Source organism: Mauremys reevesii, linkage group 4 (assembly GCF_016161935.1).
Source record: "Mauremys reevesii isolate NIE-2019 linkage group 4, ASM1616193v1, whole genome shotgun sequence".
NCBI classification, from domain to species: Eukaryota; Metazoa; Chordata; order Testudines; family Geoemydidae; genus Mauremys; species Mauremys reevesii.
Genome location: NC_052626.1, coordinates 116,025,800 through 116,052,572, shown reverse-complemented (window position 1 = coordinate 116,052,572; position 26,773 = coordinate 116,025,800). Strand labels below are relative to the sequence as shown.

Sequence of the window (26,773 nt, the reverse complement as noted above, 5' to 3'; positions counted from 1 at the left end):
CTCATTTCCATGTAGCTGCAGGGAGCAGACACCAGCTGTGATGGGTTCGGTCACAGAGACCCCCTTGGGATTGTCATCTGATATGCTCAAGTTACCTCTGAGCCCGTTTTCTCTGAGCTTTGGCACAAGGCAGGAATCTTTTGTCTCTCTGCGTCCCCACCCCTCCTTCTAAATGGAAAAGTACCAGATTTAAGATGGATTTAATGATCAGCTGACATGGTCACATGTCTCTGTAAGACCCCCTACTCTCCATTCCCCATGGGCTAACCCACAAATACACAAGAAAGCTTTCAATTAACTAAGGCCATTTACAACTGATTGTTTTTGGAGCACCCTTAATGGCCTCCACTTAATGTCTATGTCAGTGATACAAGCTTGTATCTTATTCTCCTAACTCCAGATATAAAAATAATAGGGCAAACAAATAGGATGAACACACTTAGTAGATTACAAGATTTCAATTGACACCATAAAGGGGCTATTTAGTGTAAAGCATATTCCAGTTATGTCATATTCATAAGCATATTTCCATAAAGCATATGGAGTGCAACATCACACCAGCCATGCACCCTGTCAAGCTCTTTACATAGAGGACAGCTGTAAATACACAGAAGAAGCCAAATGTTACCTACTTCAGGCTCTGTAATTTGCAGTTTTGTTTCAGTCCCTCACACAGCAGCTTCACACCGGCATCTCCCAGATTATTATAACCTAGATCCAGCTCTGTCAGGCTCTGGTTCGTTCTGAGAACAGTGGCGAGATCCCCACAGCACGCATCTGTGAGAAAACAAGAACTCAAGCTGCAGGAGAGAGAAATGCAGAGAAGGGGGATCATGATGTGAACAGGGCTCATCACAGCTGTTCTGACAGGCAGCCCCGCCCACCAGCCCCTCTCCTTGACCAATCAGCATTGAGAATGGGCCAGAAATTCTAGTCTAGGCCCTGTCTCAAGCCCCATCCCTTAGCTAATGAGTAACCAGTGTTGGGTGGATCTTCCTGCTTAAGCCCCACTGCTTCTCCTTGAGAGATAACCAATCAGCATTGAGACTGGCCCAGACATGTCAATCCCCAAAACTCTGCCATTGACCAATGAGGAATAAGATTGATTTTAAGACTTCCTCCCTATGCAGCTCCCCGAACCCCTTCTACTGACCAACCAGAATTCAGGATGGGAACTAGGTCCCTTAAGTCCTGCCCACTCAGCTCTCAACCAACCACAGCTCAGCCCCAGGATGGTACAGCCCAATCAGAGCAGGCCCATTGCTACAGGGAGGCTGTAGGGGGAGCTCCCTTCCCAGGCAGCTGGGTCAGGCTCAGAGCAGGGGAGATCCTGTTCCTCCGTACTCCTGGCACTAGCTCTGCAAAACACAACCCTCTGAAGCATCTGGCATTGGCCACTGTCAAAAGACAGGATGCTGGGCTAGATGGACCGTTTGTGAGCCAAACTCTCAGCCAAACCTGGGCTGCTCTTCCAACAGTGCCTGCACTGATCAGGCCTCAGGCTTGCAACAACAACCTATCCCTGAGCAGAACCTGGCTTAGATGACCCCCAGGCTCAGGTATTTCCACAACCCAACTAGAGTTGCAGATCAGTCTGTGCAACAGCACTGCCTGGCCAGGAGCCCTCCTGCTGCCTCCCAGTGCATCAGATTCTGGAGACTCCCAGCCTGCTCCTGCCCCGCCCCAGCCTTGCCTGAGCCCTGTCCCAGTGTTGTCCTTGCCATACTCTGGCCTCGCTCCAGCCCTGTCACCAACCTGCTCCAGCCTTGCCTCCGCCTCCCGATCCTCCCCAGACCCTCAGGCTCTGTCTACCCGGTTTCAACCTTCAGCCTCTATATGGCCACTGGCTTCGATACTGACTTGGCTTGTCCCTGGACTCCGACCACCCGCCCTCGACCTCTTGCCTGCCCCTGCACTCCAGCTCTGGTTCTAGTCTGGTTTGTCTACAGACTGATCTGAGTTTCGATTCTGGCCTGTCCCTGGATTTCATTTCCAGCATCCCCTTGGGCCCAAACCCAACCCTACACCTAGCTGCAGCCTACACTCCAACCACTAGGCCTGCTTTTCAGAGGCACTGCTTGACACCATTGGTCTGACCCAGTATGGCCATTCTTATGTTCTACTGTCTCTGTCTCTCCCACCAGCCCACATGTACGGATATTGATCTCAAAAGCCCAAAGGGTTAAAGGTGTTTATAAACTCTTTCTCTGCCCAACATTAAACAGTGATAGGTAGGTTTGGGGTTATTTTAAACAGAGGCCTTGGTTTTACTCAGTTATTTGGCAAACAGCCAAAAACATTCATTCTAATTAAAAGTTCATTGATTAACCACAAGAAAGAACAAAAGTCAAAACTGTCATTTATATTGAAAATGTCACTGAGTGATTATGCAAACCAAACTTAGTCATAATCTTCTACGTCTTTCTCTTTTTGGAGGCAAAATATCAGTCTCTTATTTTCAGAACAACTTTTCTTTGATGGAAAGGAAAGGAGTAATTTTATTATCAGTCCTGATGTATACTTTACTTACCCTGTTTTTTAACAAACAGACAGACACGAGGTGAAGAGAGATAGGCAGGGGCGGCTCTAGGCACCAGCAAACCAAGCTGTTGCCTAGGGCGGCCAAATCTAGGGGGCGGCAGGCTGGGCCGGTGGACCTGCCGCAGTCATGCCTGCGGGAGGTCCACCGGAGCCGCGGACGACCGGACCTGCCGCAGGCATGACTGCGGAGGGGGGCTCGTCCCGCGGCTCGGTTGGACCTCCCACAGGCATGACTGCTGCAGCTCAAGCAGAGCCGCCGGACCGTGCCCGCGGGAGGTTCGCTGTTCCCGCGGCTCCAGTGGAGCTCCCGCAGTCATGCCTGCGGCAGGTCCGCTCGTCCCGGGGCTCCGGTGGACCTGCCGCGGGAGCTCAACCGGAGCCGCGGGAAGAGGGGACCCGCCGCGGGACCGAGGAAGGGCGGCGCAGCACACCGCGCTGCCTGGGGCAGCCTAATTTCTAGAGCCGCCCCTGGAGATAGGATAGAAAAGTTGAGTGAAAGATGAGTTTTGTTGATGTTTTTGGAACACTGTATTGCCAGTTATTTATGTATGGCTGGCAAGTTGACCACGACACCTGCTGCTTGGACCCTGGTTTACGATATGGTCAAGGATGTTATCTGAGAGGATCATTTCTTCTTAGACAAGGCAGGTTTGGATGAATACAGCATAGCTGACTTCAGGATTTGATGAAAAGCCAAAAGAGTAAGAGAGAGAAGAGAAGGAAAGGAAAGGGGGATAGGAAATAATACAACAAGGGAAGGGAAAACAATGCAGCATCTTGTGTGCTTCTGTTGTGTTGGCAGTTTGATACCCCACTGCTGGGCTGAGAATTGCATGTCATGATAACGTGATGACCTTCAGCACTCACAGGTGAAAACAAAGTTTAAGGTCAGCCGGCCTTCCTCTCAGGAACAAAGTCCTTTAGATGAGCCGAGGTGAGTTGCAGTGCTGGCAGTTTGGGGGATGAGCTGAGATGCAAGGTGGGGTGGGAGATGAGACGGGGAGCTTATCCAAAGGGATCGGAATTTTTTTTTCCAAAGTCTCTTTTTAAGGAATGCAAAAGTGGGAAAAGCAGGCATCATAGTTCATCTCCCTTATCATTTTGTCCACCAATTAGGCCTAATATCCATCACACCAGTTTCTGGTTCCACATATCTGTTTTTCATAAGCATAATTTCAACAGTCCTTGGATTATAACAACATGGCATTTTTGGTTTAAATTAATCTATTTTCACTATCTGGTTTTCTTGCACCTCTGGCAAGATTCAACATTGTTAACAGCTTGACCTATTTTTCATGGTTATTGTAACATCTTATGGACTCTCACATACTGTTTACATTTGAGCTCACAACATGGGTGCAGTTTATAGGCCTAATAGTCACAACAGTGCCAAACTTTGACCGTCAGGCCTGGGGAGGGGAGGCAGCCATCAGGCCCAGCACTGGCAGCATCACACCCACCTTCCACTGACACCAGAGTTAAAGGGGGAAAGACAAAAGAGAAAAGAGCCTCCTGGCAAGAGGGATCCCTGAGATTTGGGGAGAGAAGAGCCCCGGAGAGGGGGGCGACCATGTGAATCTGTTGGCAGGGCCTGTTTCACACTCCCTGTTGAGCTTATAAAAGCAGAAGTTCTGCTGGTTTCTGTAATGTTTCAGCAGAGTCTGGGCTCCTGATAAAGCTGCCAGCCATTTGAGTGGGTAACCATTGCAGCAGACTGGGTAACCATGTGCCCTCAGGGACCACCCCCAGGCATGGCTGTCTTTGTCCTCTTTCAAGGCCTCACAGGGAGCCCCTTGCACACCCAAGCATGAGCCCTCCCCAACTCCAACCAGCTGCCAAATTCTCTGCATGTCCCAGACTTCACACCCATCAGAACTGGACATGGCAGTGACCCCTCCATCACCACAGTTGCCTTGAAACTATGGTCATCCTACTGAAGAGGGATCAGATCCCCCAACGCTTGGGAGAGAAAAAGAGCCGCTGAATTGGTACAAGGGAGAGAAGCCCTCAATCCCTGGGTGAGCCCAAAAGTTCTGTAAGGGAGAATAGAGCCCCCAAGATATTTTGGAGGCAAGACAAGAGGAGCCCCCAGTGAGTGAGGGACTCTAAGGTTGGGGTGAAAATGAAGAGTAAAACACCATGGGTATATGTGGGAAATTGGGGAGATAAGCACTAACTTGGGGGAGCAGTGGCTAGGGAGAGAAGAGGCCATCCAAGATAAAGTAATGCAGAAAACACCAATAAAATTTACAGATAAAATAAGAGAAAAGACACATGAGAAGGTGAGAAGAAAAAGACCCCAAAGTGAGGAGAGGAAATGTGAGGGGAAAGAAGGACTCCAACTGGCTTCCAAAGGAGAAAACCCCATCCCCCCAGCAGTAGAAAAGGGTGGTTGTATTAATTTTATTAAATTTTCCCATCAACATTCATTATTAAGAACATAAGAACCCATACTGGGCCAGAACAAAAGGTCCATCTAGCCCAGTATCCTGTCTTCTGACAGTGGCCAATACCAGGTGCCCCTGATGGAATGAACAGAACAGATAATCATCATGTGATCCATCTCCTGTCGCCCATTCCCAGCTTCTGGCAAACAGACGCTAGAAACACCGTCCCTGCCCATCCTGGCTAATAGCTATTGATGGACCTATCCTCCATGAACTTATCTAGTTCTTTTTTGAACCCAGCTAAAGTCTTGGCCTTCACAACACCCTCTGGCAAAGAGTTCCACAGGTCGACTGTGTGTTGTGTAAATAAATACTTCCTTTTGTTTGTTTTAAACCCGCTGCCTGTTAATTTCATTTTGTGACTCCTAGTTCTTGTGTTATGAGAAGGAGTAAATAACACTTCCTTATTTACTTTCTCCATACCAGTCATGATTTTTTAGATCTCTATCATTTCCCTCCTTAGTTGTCTCTTTTCCAAGTTGAAAAGTCCCAATCTTACTAATCTCTCCTCATACGGGAGCTGTTCCATACCCCTAATCATTTTTGTTGCCCTTTTCTGAATCTTTTCCCATTCAAATATATCTTTGTTGAGATGGGGTGTCCACATTTCACACAGTATTCAAGATGTGGGCCTACCATAGATTTATATAGAGGCAGGCGACTGAACCATTTCATAAACTTCCATCCACTTTTCCTCAGTCAGGCTTACAACTGAGGTAGGACCAGGACCAAATTATTACTATAAGGGTAAGGAAACGACCCTCTTCCCTTGCACCATGATATGTTCAATGGAAGAGATAAGGTTTAGGTGGGGTAAGTGAAGACCCACCATGGTGTGAACTGTAAGAGAGACCTTTGGGGAAAAGCACTGAAAGTGGGGAGAGACCCTAAATGGAATAGGGGCCCCATAGGAAGTGATATGGGGAAAGGGGGGGAGGAGAATTAATAAAGATGGTGAGGGTGAAAGAGAAAGAATGAAAGAGCTATAAAGGGAGTATCAAGGGAACAGAGAGAAAAAGGAGGAAAAAGGGGAAGTTGAAGAGAGAGGTTTAGAAGGGAAATGGCAGGAAAAAATGAGTTAAATTGGAGGGTAAACACAGACAAGTAAAAGGCTGAAGGAAAAAAGAGAAAAGAAAATACCCGAGCAAAGAGAAATAAAAGAACAGATTTTTAAAAAGGGGGTGGGGAAGAGGAGAAATCGGGGAACTCAGGGTTTTTTTTAAATTATTTGTAGAAAGGTTGCAACCAAAAGGTTGCAATAGGATACACACTCATTGTATGTTGAAAGTGTTCTCAAATCATGAGCCAGGCAACAGAGTTAACAAACTGGCTTAAAAATCATGAAATTTTCACCATTATCCTCTATAAGACGGTATGATTCTCTGTGATAACATGGGACTCAGGAGACTCATTGGAAATGGTAGAGGACATGTGAATCCATCATTTCTGAGTTCAGTGGCAGGAAAAACCTTGTTTTTTGTCTATAACAAAATGTTGTGTAAAATAAAGGGTTTTCAGTCCTGATTTAACTGTAAATCTTAATTCATACTTAATCATGGAAATGCTACTATGCCTCTATACATTTCCCTAATCAATCCAAGTTGATGCTGGGTTTTAGAATATAGTTGTGTATACAAAAATTAGCAGAGTGTCTCCCCAAGCCTAAAAACTTACGTGCTTAAAAAACAAACAAACAAACAAAAAAAAACCTTGGATGACTGTAGCCAAGCCATCTGGTCGCCCCTGCCACAACAGCATGTCTAGTGCCTAACACAACACACAATGAGGCCCTGAACCCAGTGGAGGAATTCTGGCTCTACTAAAATACACTACTAATAAATAATACCACAACTACCCTAAACTATATGTGGAATTTATTCTGCCACCACCTGAGGACCAGTGTCTCTGAAGTTGTCGATGGCTGACTTGATGAAAAGAGTCGCTCTTTCGGTTGAGACACGGAAACCCAAATAGGAGAACTGCTTGGGCATGTTGGTAACTGCCAAGCATAATTTGGAGTATCAAAGTGATGGGCCATGAACCATGACTGACAGACAAGCACCAGAAATTCCGTTGAACAAATCAATACTGTATTTGTTGCTGAATGGCAAGAGGCACAGAATATATTCACAAGTTGTGCTTAAAATTGTTGAAGAGTTTCTGTAAAAGGGCCAAATTTGGTAGCTCGATAACCAGAGTATATGACTTCCCATAAAAGAGTTGCTGAAACAAGACCCCTTCATGCAAATTTCTTTATACTGTCGAAGAAAAACTCAGTTCTCGCTTTTTTGTTTGGGTGCAGCAAAATTAAATACTTTATTATTTCTCCAGTAATTACCATGGAGGGAGAGAGTGCCATAGGACACAGGGTCCTGGACAGGTCTCTCAACTGGTAAACAATCACAGCAAGCCTTTATACCTTTTACAGACAATTTCTAACAATAATACAGACAGTAAAAAGCAACAACTACATTTTGTTTATACACAGCAAAAAGGCTTATCTTATTTGTCTCAATCCTAAGAAAAGCAAGCCTGCATTTTGGTTAGTGATTGCAAGGTCATAATAACTTTGTACACAGTTCCTGTCCTGTCGCCTCGCACTATCTTTGCTCCTACAAGTCTTACGTCATTAAGGTTACAGTATGGCCTGACTCTTGCTAACTAACATTCATTAAGATCTCTTCAAATCCTTGTTAATTATTTACTGGCTTCCACAATACTGTGAACTAAAAAGTCCTTTTCACACAAATATAAATCTTTATATTTAGTCTTTACTTGAAAGTGGTAATGCAGACAAGTCAGACCTGCAAAAATAAACGTATTGTCATGTTCTGCTTTGGCTCATGCCTCAAACCTGATATTGAGAGTGAGCAGGGTGGAGAAAAATCAATGTTTCTAAACACAAACTTCCTCCATTGTTTGCTGGTTGTGTTTTTTGATTGTTTGTTTTTATACTTTATTTGATTTAAATTGGATTTTTATTTAAATTAAATACATTTTTTCTTTAGAAATAAACAATTTTCAAGGTAAAATTGAAATTCACTTGTTATGTTAAAATAGAAACCTACCATAATCTACTTAAACAATTTAAATTGAATAAAAAGTAATATTCAAGCAGTATGTGTTTGTGCTGAAGTTTTAAAGAAAGTCAAACCACTAAACTGGTGGAAGTCACTGGCTCAGCAACTGGAATCCCTGCGAACCCTGGCTCCAGCTGGGACTCAGCTTTGGGCAATGGGGAGCCTGGAACGCTGAGAACTGTGGCTTGAGCGGGAGATCAGCTCCTGCTCCCTGACACAGAGGTGGGAGACTGGAAGCCCCTACTCCCTACCTCTGAGGCTCTCTGGACTTCTTGGCTGCTTGCTCCCCATTAATCTGCTAGGAGTAATACGGAACTGGGAGTCTAGACGCCCTGGGAGCCACGGCTGAGCCAGGAGACCCAGAGCTTCAACTTCTAGACTCACTTTCTTTTTGAAAAATTGTGCAACAAATTTTTTTGATTATTTCAAAACAATTTTTTTTTGGATTTTCCCTTCTGTGGGAAAATTTTAAATTTCTGCTTTTCATTCCAAAAGAAAACAATGTTTTTTCAGAAGTTTAGAATTCCTGTAGAGTGCAAACACTGACTTTTAGACCAGCTGTAGTCTAAACATCATGATCTGCCGAGATAGCTCATAGTCACAAAACACAGGTACCCTAACCAAGCAGCCAAGGACTAGAAGAACTAATGAGACATCCCACTCACTGACTGTCCACTGCCAACAACACTTGGCTGCAGAAATGCCTCCTCCCCTGTATGGCTCTTACAGAACTCTATGGTTTCTCCTACCTGTGACAGATGAAGCCGGGGGGAAGAAAATCCAAGTGCCAGTGCTGGGAAAACCCAAGAAGAAATAAACATCTACACAAAGAATTCTTCCATACCTGCTCTTTGACCATGAAGAGTCCAAGAGATCCTCCTCCTTCTCTGCCACAGTAACCACTAAGGCATACATCACTGAACAATTCTGGACTGTTAATCCGCACTACCACTGAAACGGAAGAGGGGCAGGATCCAGGACAGTGGCTGGAATGTCACCCTCGGGTGCACCCTCAAAAATGCCCCCTTTGACCCTTGCTGGGAGTGGGAAGAACCAACCTGCACAGAGGTAGAGGTTTCTGGCCCTGACGGTATTTGTAGCCCTTGCCTTCTTTTTGGAAGTGCTCTTGCCTAGGCTGGCTGCACTGCCGCTCGGGAGGCTGCAGCTTAAAATGCTTTCATTGAGGGTCCAGGGTGTACATGGTCTTAAGCATAGTGTGTGAATCCTTTAGCTCGTGCAGTTTATCATCCATGCTTTCTGGAAACAGGGCGTGGTCGTCGAACAAGAGATCGTGGATGGACTGTTAACTTCCATCGACAACCTGAGGACTGCAGCCACGCCACCCTCCTCATAGAGATGGCCGAGACCATGGTCCGAATAGCAGAATCAGCCGCCTCCAAAGCCGCTTGCAGTGCTGCCCTTGCTACTCCCTGCCCCTCTTCCAGGATTGCCTGGAATTCCTTCCTGGGGTCCTCTGGGAGGGAGACCAAGAATTTGGCCATCGACTGCCAAATATTAAAATTATAACGGCCCAGCAAGGTCTGATAGTTTGCCACTGTCAGTTGGAGGCTCGAGGATGAATAAACTTTTCTCCCAGATTAGTTTAGTTTCTTTGCCTCCTTATTTTTGGGAGTAGCCCCTGGTTGCCACCGTCTCTCCCACTTGTTGACTGCCGACACCACCACCGAGTTTGAGCCAGGGTTGGTGTACAATTATTCACACCGTTTTGTGGGCTCTGCTCACTTGGAAATTGGGAATAGTGATGTGAAAGGACCTTGGTAATCTTGGCCACCCCCTCATGTACTGGCAGCACCATCCTAGTAGGGGCTACCAAGGTGAGGACATTGAAGAGAGTGTCAGAGGGCTCCTCCAGCTCATCACTCTCCAGCCCCAAATTAGAGGCTACCATCTTCAAAAGCTCCTGATGAGCTTTGGCATCGTCCTGGAGGATCATAGATGGGGGTCCCATGATGGCCTCATCAGGCGACCAGGATGATGATGCAGGTACAGCAGGTGCCACCACCTCTGCAACCAACTTGGTAGGACCCTCTTCCCCAGTTTGTTGCACCTGGGATGTCCTAAGCATGGTAACCGCCGTCACCAGCAGGCCCTGGGGCCATGATGCTCCTGGCGGTGCCACAGGGAAGACTGGAGCACTTGGAGGAGGACCTTGACCCGCCTGCAGGGATTCCTGTTGTGACTCCGAGCCCGAGGATGAAGGGCCATGTTCCGAAGACCAGGACCATACCGAGGCCAACCAGGTGCCTTGGTCCCAGCTGTGCCCAATGCCATGCTCTAAGTGGGATCTGAGCAAGGGTGACAACCCACTGCATTGGGATCCCGGTGACTGGCATCAACATTTGGTGGATCTGTGATGGTACCCCGGCAATCTACACCAAAGGCTTTGTGAGTGATGCTGGTCCATGGATCGGGAGAGTGACCGATGTTGAGATGACGGGTGACAATGCTGATACGGTGACATATGCAGGTATGATGAGGATCGGTATCAGGTGTCCAGATGAGGACTTTTGCTGGACTGCTGCTGACGTGATGAGGAGCGGCTATGGTGCTCCTGGTACTGGGGTTGTGGGGTTGAGTGTGCCTAAGTAGGTTTGTGCCATCCCACCAGTGACCGACACTTCGAGCCCACAGAGCAACGACCGGAGTCCAGGGACCAGCGCCGTGGGCTCCTACTGGAGGGCAGCCCCATGTCCAAGGCTTGGTGACTATGTGGGCAAGTGCTAGCAGGACGCTCCCTGAGGAGGCGAGCAGTGCCACACTGATGGGAACCGAGGGGATGGTCTATAGACAAGCTTACCCCTTGATTTGGGAGTTGCTGATGCTGGTGTGGGTGGCCCCAGAAGGGACAAGATGTCCTACACCATTTGCAGGGCCTCTGGTGTCAACAGCATCATCAGGTGCCAGACTACCATGCTGTTGTCTGGGGCAGGCAGGCGCGTCCCATGATGGGCTGACCTGCTTGACAGAAGCTGAGGCCCCACTCGCTCTTGGAGGCGATGAGCTGCCCTTCATAGGTCTAGGCTCGTCTCCTACCTCTCCTTGCCCTTGCGAGCAGGAGAATGACCTCTCCCGGTCTTCCTCTTTTTACTAGGTGGTGCCAGGGAGGCAGACTTTCGTCTGATCGATGACAGCCCTGGCACGGCACTGAAGCCGCAGTGCTGGACATGGAGTCCAATCTCGGATGCTCCGGTGCCGGTGTCAGTGCCAACTCCATAAGGAGTGCTTTGAGTCAGATATCCTGGTTTTTCTTGGTGTGGGGCTTAAAGCTCTTGCAAATGTGACACCTGTCGCTGATGCCCCAAACACCACAGAAATGTGGTATGGGGGTCACTGACTGGCATAGGTTTCTGACAGCGGTCGCAGTTCTTAAAACCTGGGGAGCAGGGCATGCCCCTTCCTGAGGCTAAGTTCCATCTTAGACAACTATAACTAACTAACACTAAGGGGACTAATACTAACAGTAACAAACTATTTACAGTAGGAAGTTCTCAACGAACAGTTCTAGAGAAGCAAAGGTTTGCAGAAGCAAAGAAACGTTCCAGCACCATCACTGCCGGTAGGAAGGAACTGAGGGTGTGGGGAGCTGGCGCCGCCCCTTATACTACGGCATATGCACACCACTCCAGAGGACACCAGCGCCTGTCCCCTACAGAAACCACTGAGAAGGAAAACTTCTGGCACTGGTGCGTGTGGTGAGCACACACACATACAGCAGAATGGACATGAGGAAGCACTCGAAGAAGAACTTGAACATCTTGGCATTCTACAGCATTGCGGCAACTGAGGAGAAATGAAGCCATGAAGCCTCATTGCATCTGAGATGGAGATGAGGCCCATGTTCCTCAGAGACCAGGGACAGGAGGCTCTGACAAGGGAGCTTCTCTTCAATCATCATTAACTCCTCATCTATCTCCGAAATCACAGTCTCCTCTCTTATGTCCACTCAGCCAGTATGCTCCCTCAAAATTCAAGAAATCCATACACTTCCAATTCCAGGACAGACTCTAATGCATTAGAAAGCTCAGAGGTATTCCTCCTTCTGCCAGGTGCAAAACCAGGCATTCACAGCAATGACCTGCTATACCTGGGAATTCCTATACAGAACCATGTGCTAAACAGATGATTTGATGGTACAACTGAGATTCATAAACTAATTTCTGTAGGGGATTCATATGCTCACCCCTTTGGGGGACGAGATTTTCTTTTTGCAGAGTGGAATTACATGGGATCATTGAGTCCTGGAAACAACAGAAAAAGGATATTCCATTCAACTCCTCAACAGGTTGCTGTCCCACTCTTATTCTTCAGCCTTTTTCAGTCCTTTGGCACTGTTGTTCATGCCTTTGTCACTCTCCCTGTTGTTAGTCAAAACGTACATTAGGCCCAGGTGTGATGCTGTTTGATTGAAATATGACTATGATTGAGGAGTTGTGGGGGCTGTCTTGAATGTTGGGATCCTGGTTCTACTTTACATAGAGGACACTGTGAATACACAGACGAGGCCAAATGTTACTTACTCCAGTCTCCACAGTTTGCAGTTCGGGTGTTTCAGTCCCTCGCACAGTAGCCGCACTCCGGCATCACCCAGATTATTACCATTCAGCTTCAGCTCTGTCAGGGTCCGGCCGGCTCTGAGAACATCAGCAAGATCCCCGCAGCAAGCACTTGTGAGCTCACAATCCCGCAAGCTGCAGCCAGAGAAGGAAACACAGAGAAGAGGGATCACGCTGTGAATAGGGCTCATCACAGCTGTTCTAACAGGTGTCCCTGCCCAACAACCCCTCTCTGACCAATCAGCACCCAGAATGAACCTGAACTTCCCCTTCTCCCGATCCTGCTTCCCAAGTCCTCCCTCTTTGTCCAATGAGGAACTGGTGTTGAGTGGGACTTCCTCCCTAAGCCCCACCCCTTGCACTTCACTCTTGACCAATTAACATTGTGAATGGCCCAGATACCCGAATCCTTAAACCTCTGCCATTGACCAATAAGGATTAAGGTTTGGGGTAAGATTTCATCACTAAGCACCACCCCTCAGCCTTTCCACTGACCAACCAGAATTTAAGGGGCAGCCGTCTGGCCACCCTAAGTTCCACCTACCCAGCTCTCAGCCAATCAGGCAGGAATTGGTACTGATGTACCCTTGGATGGTGCGACAGGGGATCGCCCTGGCTACCAATACAGAAGACTACACTTTTCAGTATAACAAAGTGTAGGGAAAGGTGCTGTGTATTTATCACTGAGGAAACCTGTTCAGGAGTTGTGGGGTGTGATAAATGAAGGGGGGGCAGGCAGGGGCAGCTCTAGGATTTGCACTGCCCCAAGCAGGGCGGCACGCCGCGGGGGGCGCTCTGGCGGTCGCCGGTCCTGCAGCTCCGGTGGACCTCCTGCAGACGTGCCTGCGGAGGGTCCGCTGGTCCCGCGGCTCGGGTGGACCTCCCGCAGGCACGCCTGCGGATGCTCTACCGAAGCCACGGGACCAGCGGACCCTCCGCAGGCACGTCTGCGGGGAGGTCCACCGGAGCCACAGGACCAGCAGACCTTCCGCAGGCATGCCTGCGGGAGGTCCACCGGAGCCGCCTGCCGCCCTCCCGTGGGACACCGCCCCAAGCGCGCGCTTGGCGCGCTGGGGTCTGGAGCCGGCCCTGGGGGCAGGTTATTCCCTTTTTTGGACACTTAGCCAGCCAGTTAGCTATAAAGTTCCTCTTGGTGGCTGTTCTCTGCTTGCTTTACCTGTAAAGGGTTAACAAAGTCCCCCAGATAAGGAAAAGGGCACCTGACCAAAAGAGCCAATGGGAAGGCTAGAACTTTTTAAAATTGGGAAAGAAGCTTACCCTTTGTGTCTGTGGTTCTCCAGAGAGCAGAGACAGAGAGCAGCAATGCTGTAAGTAGGTTTAAACCAGGCATGATCATAAATCATCAGATCTTACCTAGAACTACTTATCTGGAATTCCCAAATGTGTAAGTAGATCAGGAATGTTTTGAAAGATGCGATTAGGGCTATTTCTGTTTATTTCTTATGGCTAATGGACTCCTATGTGCTAACCCCAGATGCTTTTCTTTTCTTGTAACCTTTAAGCAGAACCCCCAAGAAAGCTAGTTTGGGTGCTTAGTTTTTGCAATTGATCTTTTAATATCTAGCAGAAGCCTAAATTCCAGATGTATTTTCTTTCTTTTTTGTTTTTAATAAAATTTACCATTTTTAATAACAGGATTGAATTTCTGGTGTCCTAAGAGGTTTGTGCATATTGTTTGATTAGATGGTAGCAACAGCTAATTTCCTATGTTTTCTTTCTCAGCTCTTTCCTGGAGGTGGGTGGGTAAGGGCTTTAGCATACCAGACAGGGAGGAATTCCAAAATGCTCCTTCCTGTATCCAAGCGTTAGGGTTTTTTTGCAGTTGGGGGGTGGTGGTAGCGTTTACCAAGCCAAGATCAGAGAAAAGCTGTAACCGTAGGAGTTGAATACAAGCTTGGAGTGGCAAGTATTAATTTTTAAAATCCTTGTGGGCCCCCACCTTCTACACTCAAAATGCCAGGGTGGGGATTCAGCCTTGACATGGGGGCTGTCCTGAATGTTTGCATCCTGGTTCGTATGAAACCAGCTAGTCCTGCAACTGACTGAACTTTGTGGGGAAAACCTACTTTATTAGCTAGGAGAGGTAACTACTTACAGGTGTACACCCAGGTTCATTGTTTTATGATTTTGTTTTCTGTCGGAACCAGTTGTTTCTATAACTTTCTCTCATTTCTAATAAATCTTTTTTCTTTTTTTAAACCTACTTTCGTTTTCTTACAAGAGTTCCCAAGTGCTGTGTGGTGTACCGGAGCAGTGATTTAAGGTAAATCTGGTAAACTGGGGTACACGGCACCTTTGGTTGCAGAGTATCTGGTACGTATGTGAGTAGCCAGAGTTGGGGCTGGGTATCACAGGAGAACCATTCAAAGGGACTCAGTGATTAGGGTGCCCCGCTTGTCAGCCTGCAAGGCAAAGCTGGGGCTGACATAAGCTCAGAGGAGAGTGCTTGAGTGAGTGAAGTGCTGGTGGTTTCAGGGAGATGATGCCTAACTACTACAAGTAAGATCCCCTCTTGCTGTAGGCAGGGGGTAACAAGCCCCGGTGAACCATCAGAGTGGGGCAGAGAGAGAGAAAAACCCTTTTTGTCCCCTCCACCCTCTCTCATCCTGTCAAGCACTTTACATAGATGACACCTGTGAATACACAGAGGAGGCCAAATGTTACTTACTCCAGTTTCTGCAGTTTGCAGTTTGGGTGGTTTAGTCCCTTGCACAGCAGCCGCACTCCGGCATCACCCAGATAATTACCGCTCAGCTTCAGCTCTGTCAGGCTCTGGCTGGTGCTGAGAACAGCGGCGAGATCCCTGCAGCAAGCGCCTGTGAGTTCACAATCCCGCAACCTGCAGCCGGAGAGAGAAACACAGGCCTGGTCTACACTACGAGTTTATATCGAATTTAGCAGCATTAAACCAAATTAACCCTGCACCCGTCCACACAATGAAGCCCTTTACTTCGATATAAAGGGCTCTTAATACCGATATCTGTACTCCTCCCTGACAAGGGGAGTAGCGCTGAAATCGGTATTGCCATTTCGGATTAGGGTTAGTGTGGCCGCAATTCGACGGTATTGGCCCCTGGGCGCTATCCCACAGTGCACCATTGTGACCGCTCTGGACAGCAATCTGAACTCAGATGCATTGGCCAGGTAGACAGGAAAAGCCCCGCGAACTTTTGAATTTCATTTCCTGTTTGCCCAGCGTGGAGCTCTGATCAGCACAGGTGACCACGCAGAGCTCATCAGCACAGGTAACCATTCAGTCTGAGAATCGAAAAAGAGCTCCAGCATGGACCGTATGGAAGGTACTGGATCTGATCGCTATATGGGGAGATGATTGTGTGCTAGCAGAACTCCGTTCCAAAATACGAAATGAAAAAACATTTGAAAAAGTCTCCAAGGCCATAATGGAGAGAGGCCACACTAGGGACTCAGTACAGTGCCATGTGAAAGTTAAGGAGCTCAGACAAGCCTACCATAAAACCAAAGAAGCAAACGGAAGGTCCGGGGCAGGGCTGCAAAAATGCCGCTTCTACACTGAGCTGCATGTAATTCTAGGGGGGGTCTGCCACCACTACCCCACCCCTGACTGTGGATTCTGAGGAGGGGGTAATTTCAGCCATGCCTGAGGATTCTGCGGATGGGGAAGATGAGGAGGAGGAAGAGGAGGACGAGCTTGCGGAGAGCACACAGCACTCCGTTCTCCCCAACAGCCAGGACCTTTTTCTCAGCCTGACGGAAGTACCCTCCCAGCCCTCCCAAGCCACTATCCCAGACAATGAAGCCATGGAAGGGACCTCTGGTGAGTGTACCTTTGTAAATATCAAACATGGTTTAAAAGCAAGCGTTTTTTTAATTATTAATTTGCCCTGAGGACTTGGGATGCATTTGTGGCCAGTACAGTTACTGGAAAAGTCTGTTAACGTGTCTGGGGATGGAGCGGAAATCCTCCAGGGACATCTCCATGAAGCTCTCCTGGAGGTATTCCAAAAGCCTTTGCAGAAGGTTTCTGGGCAGCGCAGCTTTATTCCGTCCTCCATGGTAGGACACTTGACCATGCCATGCTAGTAGCAAGTAATCTGGTATCATTGCATGACAAAGCCTGGCAGTGTATGGTCCAGGTGTTTGCTGGCATTCAAGCAACATCCGTTCTTTATCTCGCTGTGTTATCCTCAGGAGAGTGATATCGTTCACAGTAACCTGGTTGAAATATGGGAATTTAATTAAGGGGACAGAGGTGGCCATTCCTACTAGGCTGTTTGCCTGTGGCTGAAAAAAATTCCTTCCCTGCAGTTAGCCAAGTGGAGGGAGGAGTGGGGATGATTGGTGCTGAGCTTTTTCACGTTTGGCTAGTAGGGATCTTCCCTGATACCAGCCACGTGGTGGGAGATGTGGGGGTGGCTAGCAGGGATCTTCCATGATACCAGCCACGTGGTGGGGGGATGGGTAAAGCGATCATCCCAAAGAATTGGATGGGAGGGGTTGGTTTCTGCTGCTGCATGTTAACAGGAAAATCGCAGCACTCAACGGGCTTTGCTTGGTATGTGGGAAAGGAGGGTGCTGCTTTTATGAAGGCTGCAGAAGCCGAAAGAAAATGGCTTACCGTGGCCGCATGCAAGCCTAATTCTGTTGCCCAGACCTGCATCTGTGATCTTTAACACCAAAGCCACAGGCACTCAATATTAAGATGCAAAATATGACCTTGTACTCAAATCACATGTGCTATGTAATATGAATAGTGTTGTTCACCGTGAAAGAGTATAAGCATTGTTCTGTACAATGTATCTTTTAAAATACTTCTCTCCCTTTTTTCCCTCCCTCCCTCCCACAGCTGCAAATTTTTCAATACTCCCTCCTCCGTCCCGAAGGCTATGTGTCCAGGTGGTTGGGATTGTCCAGTTGTTGGCAGTTGCAGCGAGCTGCCCCTGCAGTGTTCATGTGCTTTTGTCCATATTATGAGTCCACTGGATATTCACAGAGAAATGAGGCATTGTCCAAGCCAGCTTGACTACTTGGTATGGAATTAGGTAATATGCACTGGTTTGATTATTTACAGCAATGAGTTCCACCGATGCATTTGTGCACCATAGTTCCAATGGCAGCATGTGGATGTGTGTAACTTGGTCATGTGATGGAGTAACTGTGCCCCCTAGTATTGTGTACATTCCCAGCAAAACACCCCATGCCCCATATACATCATCCTTAATCACCCCCATTTTGCAACAGGCCATTGGTTCTGCCCCTCCATGGCCATTGGGAGGGACATACATCAATATTTTTTATGGACATACAATTGATCCCCATCTATCCTCCAGTGGTTCCCAGCAGACCTCTACCTTTCTCGTTATTCCCATAGGACTCAAGGGGACGCCCTTGTGACACTCTGTACCTCACCATGGCCACACTCTTTGGTCCTCATTTAAAAAAGATATTAAACTTTATAAAAACATGGAAGTACCCAAAGGGTTAAATGCTAAACACCAGAGCCACATCACACTAGCTGCCTGTGTCTGGCAGAAGGGTCTGTCAGTGTTGCAGTGAAGCAACCAGTTAACCCTGTGAGGTTATTTTTAAAGTACAGGCAAAGAGTAGCAAATTAAGCAAACAGAGGAGGAGGCAGAGAAGAAAAAGAAAAGGATATAATTAGTGCTGAGCAAAGAGTAAGGCTACCTAGGTAAAAAGAGTTGAGAATCCTTACACCTAGCTTTTCATCCTGGCTCTGGGAGAAGAGTGGTGGTTGTTACCGTGCAAACCCTGAATTTGTTCCCCCCGTCTCTGTTGCTTTTGTTTGCACCCCAAGGGAATTCCAGGATTGCCCTTCTCTGTTGCAGTTCACTGTTTCCGAGCAACTCCAAGTGTTAACCTGCTTATTTTCATTTTGAAACTTTTTTTTCTTCACTCCCCTACAACCAAGTCGCAGCTTCTGTCTTTTAGGGTGGTCTGTTAACTGTGCTTCTGACTCCAAACCCTGTAGTGCCAAACTATCTTTAACCACCCCCTAACTCTAGTTTACAATCCTCCAACTGCCTTTGCTGGAGTAGCAGGTTAGACAAATACAATAGACAACAGATTCCCTTCTGATGACCATGGCTATGGCAATGACCCCCTGGCAGTACCCTGCAGCCTGATCAATAGTTCACATTTTGCTCTCAGTTACTCCTAATTTACAGGTGCAATTGAAAGCAGAGGTTGGCCCAGCAACTTGTGTTCCTAACCTCACTCACAAAAGGTGCAGCAAACAACATTTAGCGATTATGTTGCAACATAGAGCCCATTATCCTGCTTCTCACGCAGCAGCCCCCGTGATCCAACCCACATCACCACCTCAAGGATTGGATGTTTCTCTAGATCTGCTGAAGGAATTATTTTGAGGAAGTTCTAGGCCTGTGTTACACAGGAGGTCAGACTAGATGATCACAATGGCCCCTTCCTGCCCTTCATGTCCACGATTCCTTCAGGGGGCTTGTCAGGGTTCCTTCCCCACTCTAAACTCTGGGTTACAGATGCGGGGACCTGCATGAAAGACCCCCTAAGCTTATTTTTACCAGCTTAGGTTAAAAACTTTCCCAAGGCACAAATTCCACCTTGTCTTGAACAGTATGCTGCCACCACCAAGTGATTTAGACAAAGAATCAGGGAAAGGATCACTTGGAGTCCTATTCCCCCAAACATATTCCCCCAAGCCCCTACATCCCCTTTCCTGGGGAAGACTTGAGAATAATATCCTCACCAATTGGTACAGGTGAACACAGATCCAAACCCTTGGATATTAAGAACAATGAAAAATCAATCGGGTTCTTAAAAGAAGAATTTTAATTAAAGAACAGGTAAAAGAATCACCTCTGTGAAATCAGGATGGTAAGTACTTTACAGAATAACAAAAGACTCAAAAACACAGAGGATTTCCCCTCAAGGCAAAACTTCAAAGTTACAAAAACAGGGATAAACCTCCCTCTTAGCACAGGGAAAATTCACAAGCTAAAATAAAAGATAATCTAACGCATTTCTTTGCTATTACTTACTATTTTTGCAAGACTAAATGCTTCGTTCAGATATGGCTTAGGGAGATGTATTTTCCTTGCCCTGTTTCCTTGTTGACTCCAGAAGACAGACAAAAACCTCGCCCACAAATTTGAATGTATCTTCTCCCCTTATTGGTCCTTTTGGTCAAGTGCTACTCAGGTTATCTGAGCTTCTTAACCCTTTACAGGTAAAAAAGGAATTAACCCTTTACAGAGTAAAGAGGGATTTTATGCTACCCTTAGTTGTAGGTTTATGACAAGACTTCACAAGGGATCTGTGTGGGACGGGGTTGGGGGAGCTGAAATGAAGACTGAGCTGTTCATAATGTTGCTGAGGGTTTTTTCCTGAGCTGTTGGAATCTTCTCACCAAAGCCTCTCAAATGGAAAAAATGGATCATTGAACAACACAAAACGTTTCTCATTTTTGTATCGTTCAAAATAGTCCAGTTTTTCTCTTAAATCAAAAATATATTCAATTCAAATCAGGATGAATATTTGGGGGGCTTCCCCCTATCTCTTACCTCCCCCCCACACACACACCTTCTTCAGGTAAACAAAAACTGAACATTTTCGTTACAATTTTCAAATGAATAATTTTCTCCCCCTTCAAATATTTTCTCTGGAAGTAATTGCCAGTTTTGAGAGCCCAGTAATGTGTATAAGTGGTTCAGTTTTTCCCTCCTACGTGCATTACTTTGGGCTTGTCAATACTGAATTCCATCTGCCTGGCACAGTAGGGTCCCTCTGATGTTCCTCTCAGACTGCCCTACTGTATACTAACTCAAATGCTTTCACACAGGTGAACAGACAGGGAGGGGCACCAGGTGCTTCCCCTCCAATGTGAACAGCCTGTGTAAGGCCAGGCACAATTGCAGTCCCTGTCCTCAAGGCAGTGCAGAGATTGTTCCCTCCATATCACTGGGGGCAGGAAGGCAGGAGAGGTGGGGCTATGGCATCATCCCACAGAGAGGGACTGGCGCACATGGGGGTGTGTAACACACCTTGAAGGGGGTAGCAGGTGCTGTGCTCCTCCTGCAAATCCAGGATTGCTCCCTGACCTTGTCCTGCTCCATACCTCTCACAGCACTGGCTGTGCAGACACATGGGGAGGGGAGGGGGCAGCAAAGGCACATGAGGTGTCAAAAGCATATGAGACCAGTGGGTCAGAGCCACATAGGGTAGATGGGTGGACTGAAGGGTCAGAGGCACACCCCACACAGAGGGGGTCGGGGGTTGGGAGTCCTCTGGCCGTCACCTCAGGTTGGGGGGTTGGGGATTCTGGGGGCCTCACTGGCAAAGTCCAGCCCACACCAGTGGAAAACTCTGAGCTCAGGGAAAGTGGGGATGTGGGTGCTGGGGTTTTGGGGTGAACCAGGCAGAGCAACCCCTTGGTTGGGGGATATAGTGAGCATGGTCTGAAGGTTCTTCTAGAGTTACCTGTTTCAGTGGGCTTTGGATCAGGCCCAGAAAGCCCATTTCGGCTCCACAGAACTCAACGGAAGTGTTGCAGTTGACTCCAATGGCAGCAGTGTTAGGCCTATAGAGCAGGTGAAATTCCCTAATGAGGTTTAATAGGCTCTTCTCACCAGCTTTGCTCAGACACAGCTGCCTGGACATGGAGCCGTGCAGGGGAGAATCACCCAGAGTGTGTTAGGGTCAAATTCCACCTTGAGTTACCCCCTCTGCAGCCCCTTTGGCTTCTGCAGGAACAACCCTGCACTGGCAGGAAGTCCTGGGTCTTGTTCACGTGTAACTTTGATGGGTCAGTGGAGCTGCACAGATGTAACTGAGGGCAGAATTTGGACCTTGTGTCACAACAACCTTTTGGCTCCATCCTAGTCCTGTAAGAGATGAATTACCATATAAACCAACCCAAGGTTAGCAGGATAAATTACTGCATGGCCTGCTCTAATCACTATAAACTCACACACTGAAAAATCCAATGTATGGCTCCTGAGCTAAGTTGCCCTCAGTATGGAAGGGAACAAATGCGTGTTTCCTCAGACAGTGGAAACTTTTTTAATGTCAGATCTAATGCACTTCACATGCCCAATAGTGATGAGAAGCATTTGGAAATGGTGTGGGGGGGCACCTTCTCTGTATTCTTATTACTAATCACTCCAGGCACAGTCCTGGGCCTGTCCTTAAAGCATCTCACCCCTCTGCATCATTTTCAAGAATTTCCAAAACATTGTGTAAGACTGTATTGTAGGAGAACACAAGTGCCCACTCAGAGGGTAATGGATTTTCATCTATATAGTCACAGTATGTGAACTAGTTTAGAACTTTATGAAAAAGCCAGGAGCACCCAAAGAAGTTAAAAAAAATGTGCCCACATAAAGTGCTGAAAGTATTGGCTGTCACAGATAAGAAACAGAAACCATGAAAAAATGTCAGGCTAACACCTCTGAGATCTCCCCTAGTTCTGGAGAACAGAAGGATTCTTGTGCATTAGCACACACAATGGCAAGAAACACAAACGTTAAAATGGAACAATATTTCTTGATTCATGATCTTTATTGGACTCCTGCAAAGCTGACACAGCAATGTACATCCAGGATAAACAAGTGTTGCAGATAGATACAAATAATACTGACTTAATAGCTGTGGAATCATGTAAAACTACAAACCCTTTGTAAAGACCCAAACAGTGACTGAGCTATCGGAATAGGATGACAATTCCCCTCTGGATCCAAAGATGGTTCCTGAGTTTCCCTGCTGAACTCACAGAGACTGGAATGGGAGGTTCCCAGACTCCTCCATCTCATGATCCCACATCTCCCCCTCCCCTAGGTCCTGGCCCCCTTCCTGCTACCTCCAAGGTCAGACCAAGCACAGAGCAAATCCAGCTCCTATTCCTGAGTCTCTCCCACTCAGGCAGGAGGGCTGGCATTGACAATCTCTACCTAACCCTCTATCCCAGATGCCGAAATAAGCCCCTGGAGTCACTGGGGGTGGGGCATGGGTCCCCTGCTCCAGCTGCTGTCCTAATGAGTGGCAGGGCAGCCAAACCAGAGACACCTTGGTGCAATGGCTCCCACTGATCAACCTACCACAGTGATACTCAGACTGTGGCTCAGGAGCTGCAACTGTCTCTTTGATGTGTCTCCTGCGGCTCCTTGCAGCACGTGATATTAAAACACCGGGTGATTTAATTATTAACCAATTTAAGTCATTAACCAATCAGGGTGCTTTTACTATGTTATTAATCAATGAAGTTATCAACTTGCACTAAGTTATTAATTTATTTGCGGTGAGTGTGTGTGTGTGTGTGTGTGTATATATGTGTGTATATAAATATAAAAACTAAATATTTGGCTCTTGAATCACTGAGGTCGGAGTATCACTGACCTACCATATATATAGCTCAGGTTTTATCTTTTTCAAAGCGTACAGCTCTGGATGTTTCTCTTTGCTTATATCGAAACAATTCACTCTGTGGGAAAAAGCAAGAAAGAAAGGAAGTGTTAATTCTCAGTGCAGACATGATGCATATTCACTGAAGGTAGGATAAGAAATAATGGGCTTAATCTGCAGCAGGGGAGATTTAGGTTAGATATTAGGAAAACCTTTCCAACTTTAAAAAGCCAGTTCCTAAGCGACCAGAGGAGTTTTGCAAGGGAGTTCTCCAGGTGAAGGAGGAGCAATTATGTGACCCTTGGGGTAAGTTTGTTGCCTGTAGCGCATGTGTTTGTGGTGTGCTTCCTGCTTGACTGAAATATACTGTGTGGTTTGTTTGTTTGTTTGGGGGACTGTGGGCTGACTGGGTGTGTGCTGAGCCTAGCAGCCTGCTAGGCAAGGCTGAGAGCTTCTTAACAAGGCTTTGATCCCTAAGCCCTTTAGCACCCATCAACCCTTAACCAGGGGCAGGGCTACTCAGGAAGACCAGGGCTTTAAAAAGCCCGCTCGCTCGCGACCAGTGGTGCTAGTGAACAGGAGTGGCAAGGGAGTTTTACAAGGGAGTTCTCCAGGGCGAGTGAGGGGAGAGCTAGATAAACTTAACATTCTTTAAACTTTAAGCTATAAACATCCCCTGATAAAAACAAAACACCAACAAAAGAATGAGCTTCACAAGTAAAAAAATAATCCAGGCAGAAGTCCAGCAACAGAGTGGGGGCTATCCAGTTTATTGCACCCAATGCAGCATGTCTGATTACCTGCTCTATAGGCAGGTAGCATGTGTGTGCATTTGGTGCAAGAAGCTCCTGGCCCTTAGAGCCCATCTATGGACTTTGGAGACCAGGGTGGCTGAGCTGGAGGAGCTAAGGGAGACAGAGAGCTACACAGATGAGACTTTCCGGGATACAATAGAATGATCCCACCCCAAGTCTGACAGCCTCTATCCTGTTGAGGAGGATGAAAGTCTCAGGGAAGGAGAACATCCAACTGGAGCAAAGGGAAGCAATTCCACAGTTGGGACCCTCCTTCCAGATGGTTTTGTGGTATCCTTTTGCACTGAGGACCTCGTCCAAGGGCTAGTCTACACTTACGAGCCGGGTCGACGCGGTGAGTTCGACTTCTCGGAGTTCGAACTATCGCGTCGTTCGAACTCCGGAAGCGATAGTTCGAACTCCGGTACTCCACCACTGCAAAAGGCGGTGGCGGAATCGACCTTGGAGCCGCGGACTTCGATTCCGCGGCGTCTGGACGGGTGAGTAGTTCGAACTAGGGTACTTCGAATTCAGCTACGCTAGTCACGTAGCTGAATTTGCGTACCCTAGCTCGACCCCGCTTCTTAGTGTGGACCAGCCCCAAGAGGTGAATATAGCTGGACCGCTTGGTAACTGATCATAATATAATTAAATTTAACATCCCGGTGGTGGGGAAAACACCACAGCAGCCCAACACTGTAGCATTTAATTTCACAAAGGGAGACTAGACAAAAATGAGGAAGTTAGTGAAACAGAAATTAAAAGATACAGCACCAAAAGTGAAATCCCTGCAAGCTTCATGGAAACTTTTTAAAGACACCATAATAGAGGTTCAACTTAAATGTATAGCCCAAATTAAAAAACATAACAAGAGAACCATAAAAGAGCCACTGTGGCTAAACAACAAAGTAAAAGAAGAAGTCAGAGGCAAAAAGGCATCCTTTAAAAAGTACTGTAGAAGTTAAATCCTAGTGAGGAAAATAGAAAGGAGCATAAACTCTGGCAAATGAAGTGTAAAAATATAACTAGGAAGGCCAAAAAAAAATTTGAAGAACAGCTAGCCAAAGATTCAAAAAGTAATAGCAAAAATTTTAAGTACATCAGAACCAGGAAGCCTGCTAAACAATCAGTGGGGCCATTGGACGATCGAGATGCTAAAGGAGCACTCAAGAACGATAAGGCCATTGCAGAGACACTAAAAGAATTCTTTGCATCGGTCTTCACAGCTGAGGATGTGAGCGAGATTCCCAAACCTGAGCCATTCTTTTTAGGTGACAAATATGAGGCACTGTCACAGATTGAGGTGTCATTAGAGGAGGTTTTGGAACAAATTGATAAACTAAACAGTAATAAGTCACCAGGACCAGATGGCATTCACCCAAGAGTTCTAAAGGAACTCAAATGTGAAATTGCAGAACTACTAACTGTAGTCTGTAGCCTATCATTTAAATCAGCTTCTGTACCAGATGACTGAAGGATAGCTAATGTGACTCCAATTTTTTAAAAGGGCTCCAGAGGGAATCTTGGCAATTACAGGCCGGTAAGCCTGACTAAAGAACAAAATTGTCAGACACACAGATGAACATAATTTGTTAGGGAAGAGTTAACATGGTTCTTGTAAAGGGAAATCATACCTCTTCAATCTACTAGAATTCTTTGAGGGGGTCAACAAGCATATGGACAGGGGGGATCCAGTGGATATAGTGTACTTAGATTTTCAGAAAGCCTTTGACAAGGTCCCTCACCAAAGAGTCTTAAGCAAAGTAAGCTGTCATGGGTTAAGAGGGAAGGTCCTCTCATGGACTGGTGACTGGTTAAAAGATAGGGAAAAAAGGATAAGAACATAACATAAGAACGGCCGTACTGGGTCAGACCAAAGGTCCATCTAGCCCAGTATCTGTCTACCAACAGTGGCCAATGCCAGGTGTCCCAGAGGGGGTGAACCTAACAGGCAATGATCAAGTGATCTCTCTCCTGCCATCCATCTCCATCCTCTGACGAACAGAGGCTAGGGACACCATTCTTACCCATCCTGGCTAATAGCCATTTATGGACTTAGCCACCATGAATTTATCCAGTTCCCTTTTAAACATTGTTATACTCTTAGCCTTCACAACCTCCTCAGGTAAGGAGTTCCACAAGTTGACTGTGCTCTGCGTGAAGAAGAACTTCCTTTTATTTGTTTTAAACCTGCTGCCTATTAATTTCATTTGGTGACCCCTAGTTCTTGTATTATGGGAATAAGTAAATAACTTTTCCTTATCCACTTTCTCAACATCACTCATGATTTTATATACCTCTATCATATCCCCCCTTAGTCTTCTCTTTTCCAAGCTGAAGAGTCCTAGCCTCTTTAATCTTTCCTCGTATGGGACCCTCTCCAAACCCCTAATCATTTTAGTTGCCCTTTTCTGAACCTTTTCTAGTGCTAGAATATCTTTTTTGAGGTGAGGAGACCACATCTGTACGAAGTATTCGAGATGTGGGCGTACCATGGATTTATATAAGGGAAATACTATATTCTCATTCTTATTCTCTATCCCCTTTTTAATGATTCCTAACATTCTGTTTGCTTTTTTGACCGCCTCTGCACACTGCGTGGACATCTTCAGAGAACTATCCACGATGACTCCAAGATCTTTTTCCTGACTCATTGTAGCTAAATTAGCCCCCATCATATTGTATGTATAGTTGGGGTTATTTTTTCCAATATGCATTACTTTACATTTATCCACTTTAAATTTCATTTGCCATTTTGTTGCCCAATCACTTAGTTTTGTGAGATCTTTTTGAAGTTCGTCACAATCTGCTTTGGTCTTAACTATCTTGAGCAGTTTAGTATCATCTGCAAACTTTGCCACCTCACTGTTTACCCCTTTCTCCAGATCATTTATGAATAAATTGAATAGGATTGGTCCTATTGGTCCTATAGGAATAAATTA

At 46.7% G+C, this 26,773-nt stretch overlaps 1 protein-coding gene across 3 annotated transcripts in view; it reads right to left on the bottom strand.

Moving 5' to 3' along the window:
* Positions 1-26,773, bottom strand: part of LOC120403842 (NACHT, LRR and PYD domains-containing protein 3-like) — a 109,363-nt gene that overhangs the window by 22,023 nt on the left and 60,567 nt on the right. For 2 of the 3 annotated variants that reach the window (XM_039535648.1, XM_039535647.1), the window contains exon 12: positions 22,179-23,116. In XM_039535648.1, coding sequence (XP_039391582.1) covers positions 23,032-23,116 — 85 coding nt within the window. In that variant the 3' untranslated portion in view covers positions 22,179-23,031. Of the gene's footprint in view, positions 1-632; positions 801-12,606; positions 12,778-15,331; positions 15,503-22,178; positions 23,117-26,773 lie in introns of those variants that run through there. The other variant, XM_039535649.1, reaches the window with a different exon arrangement.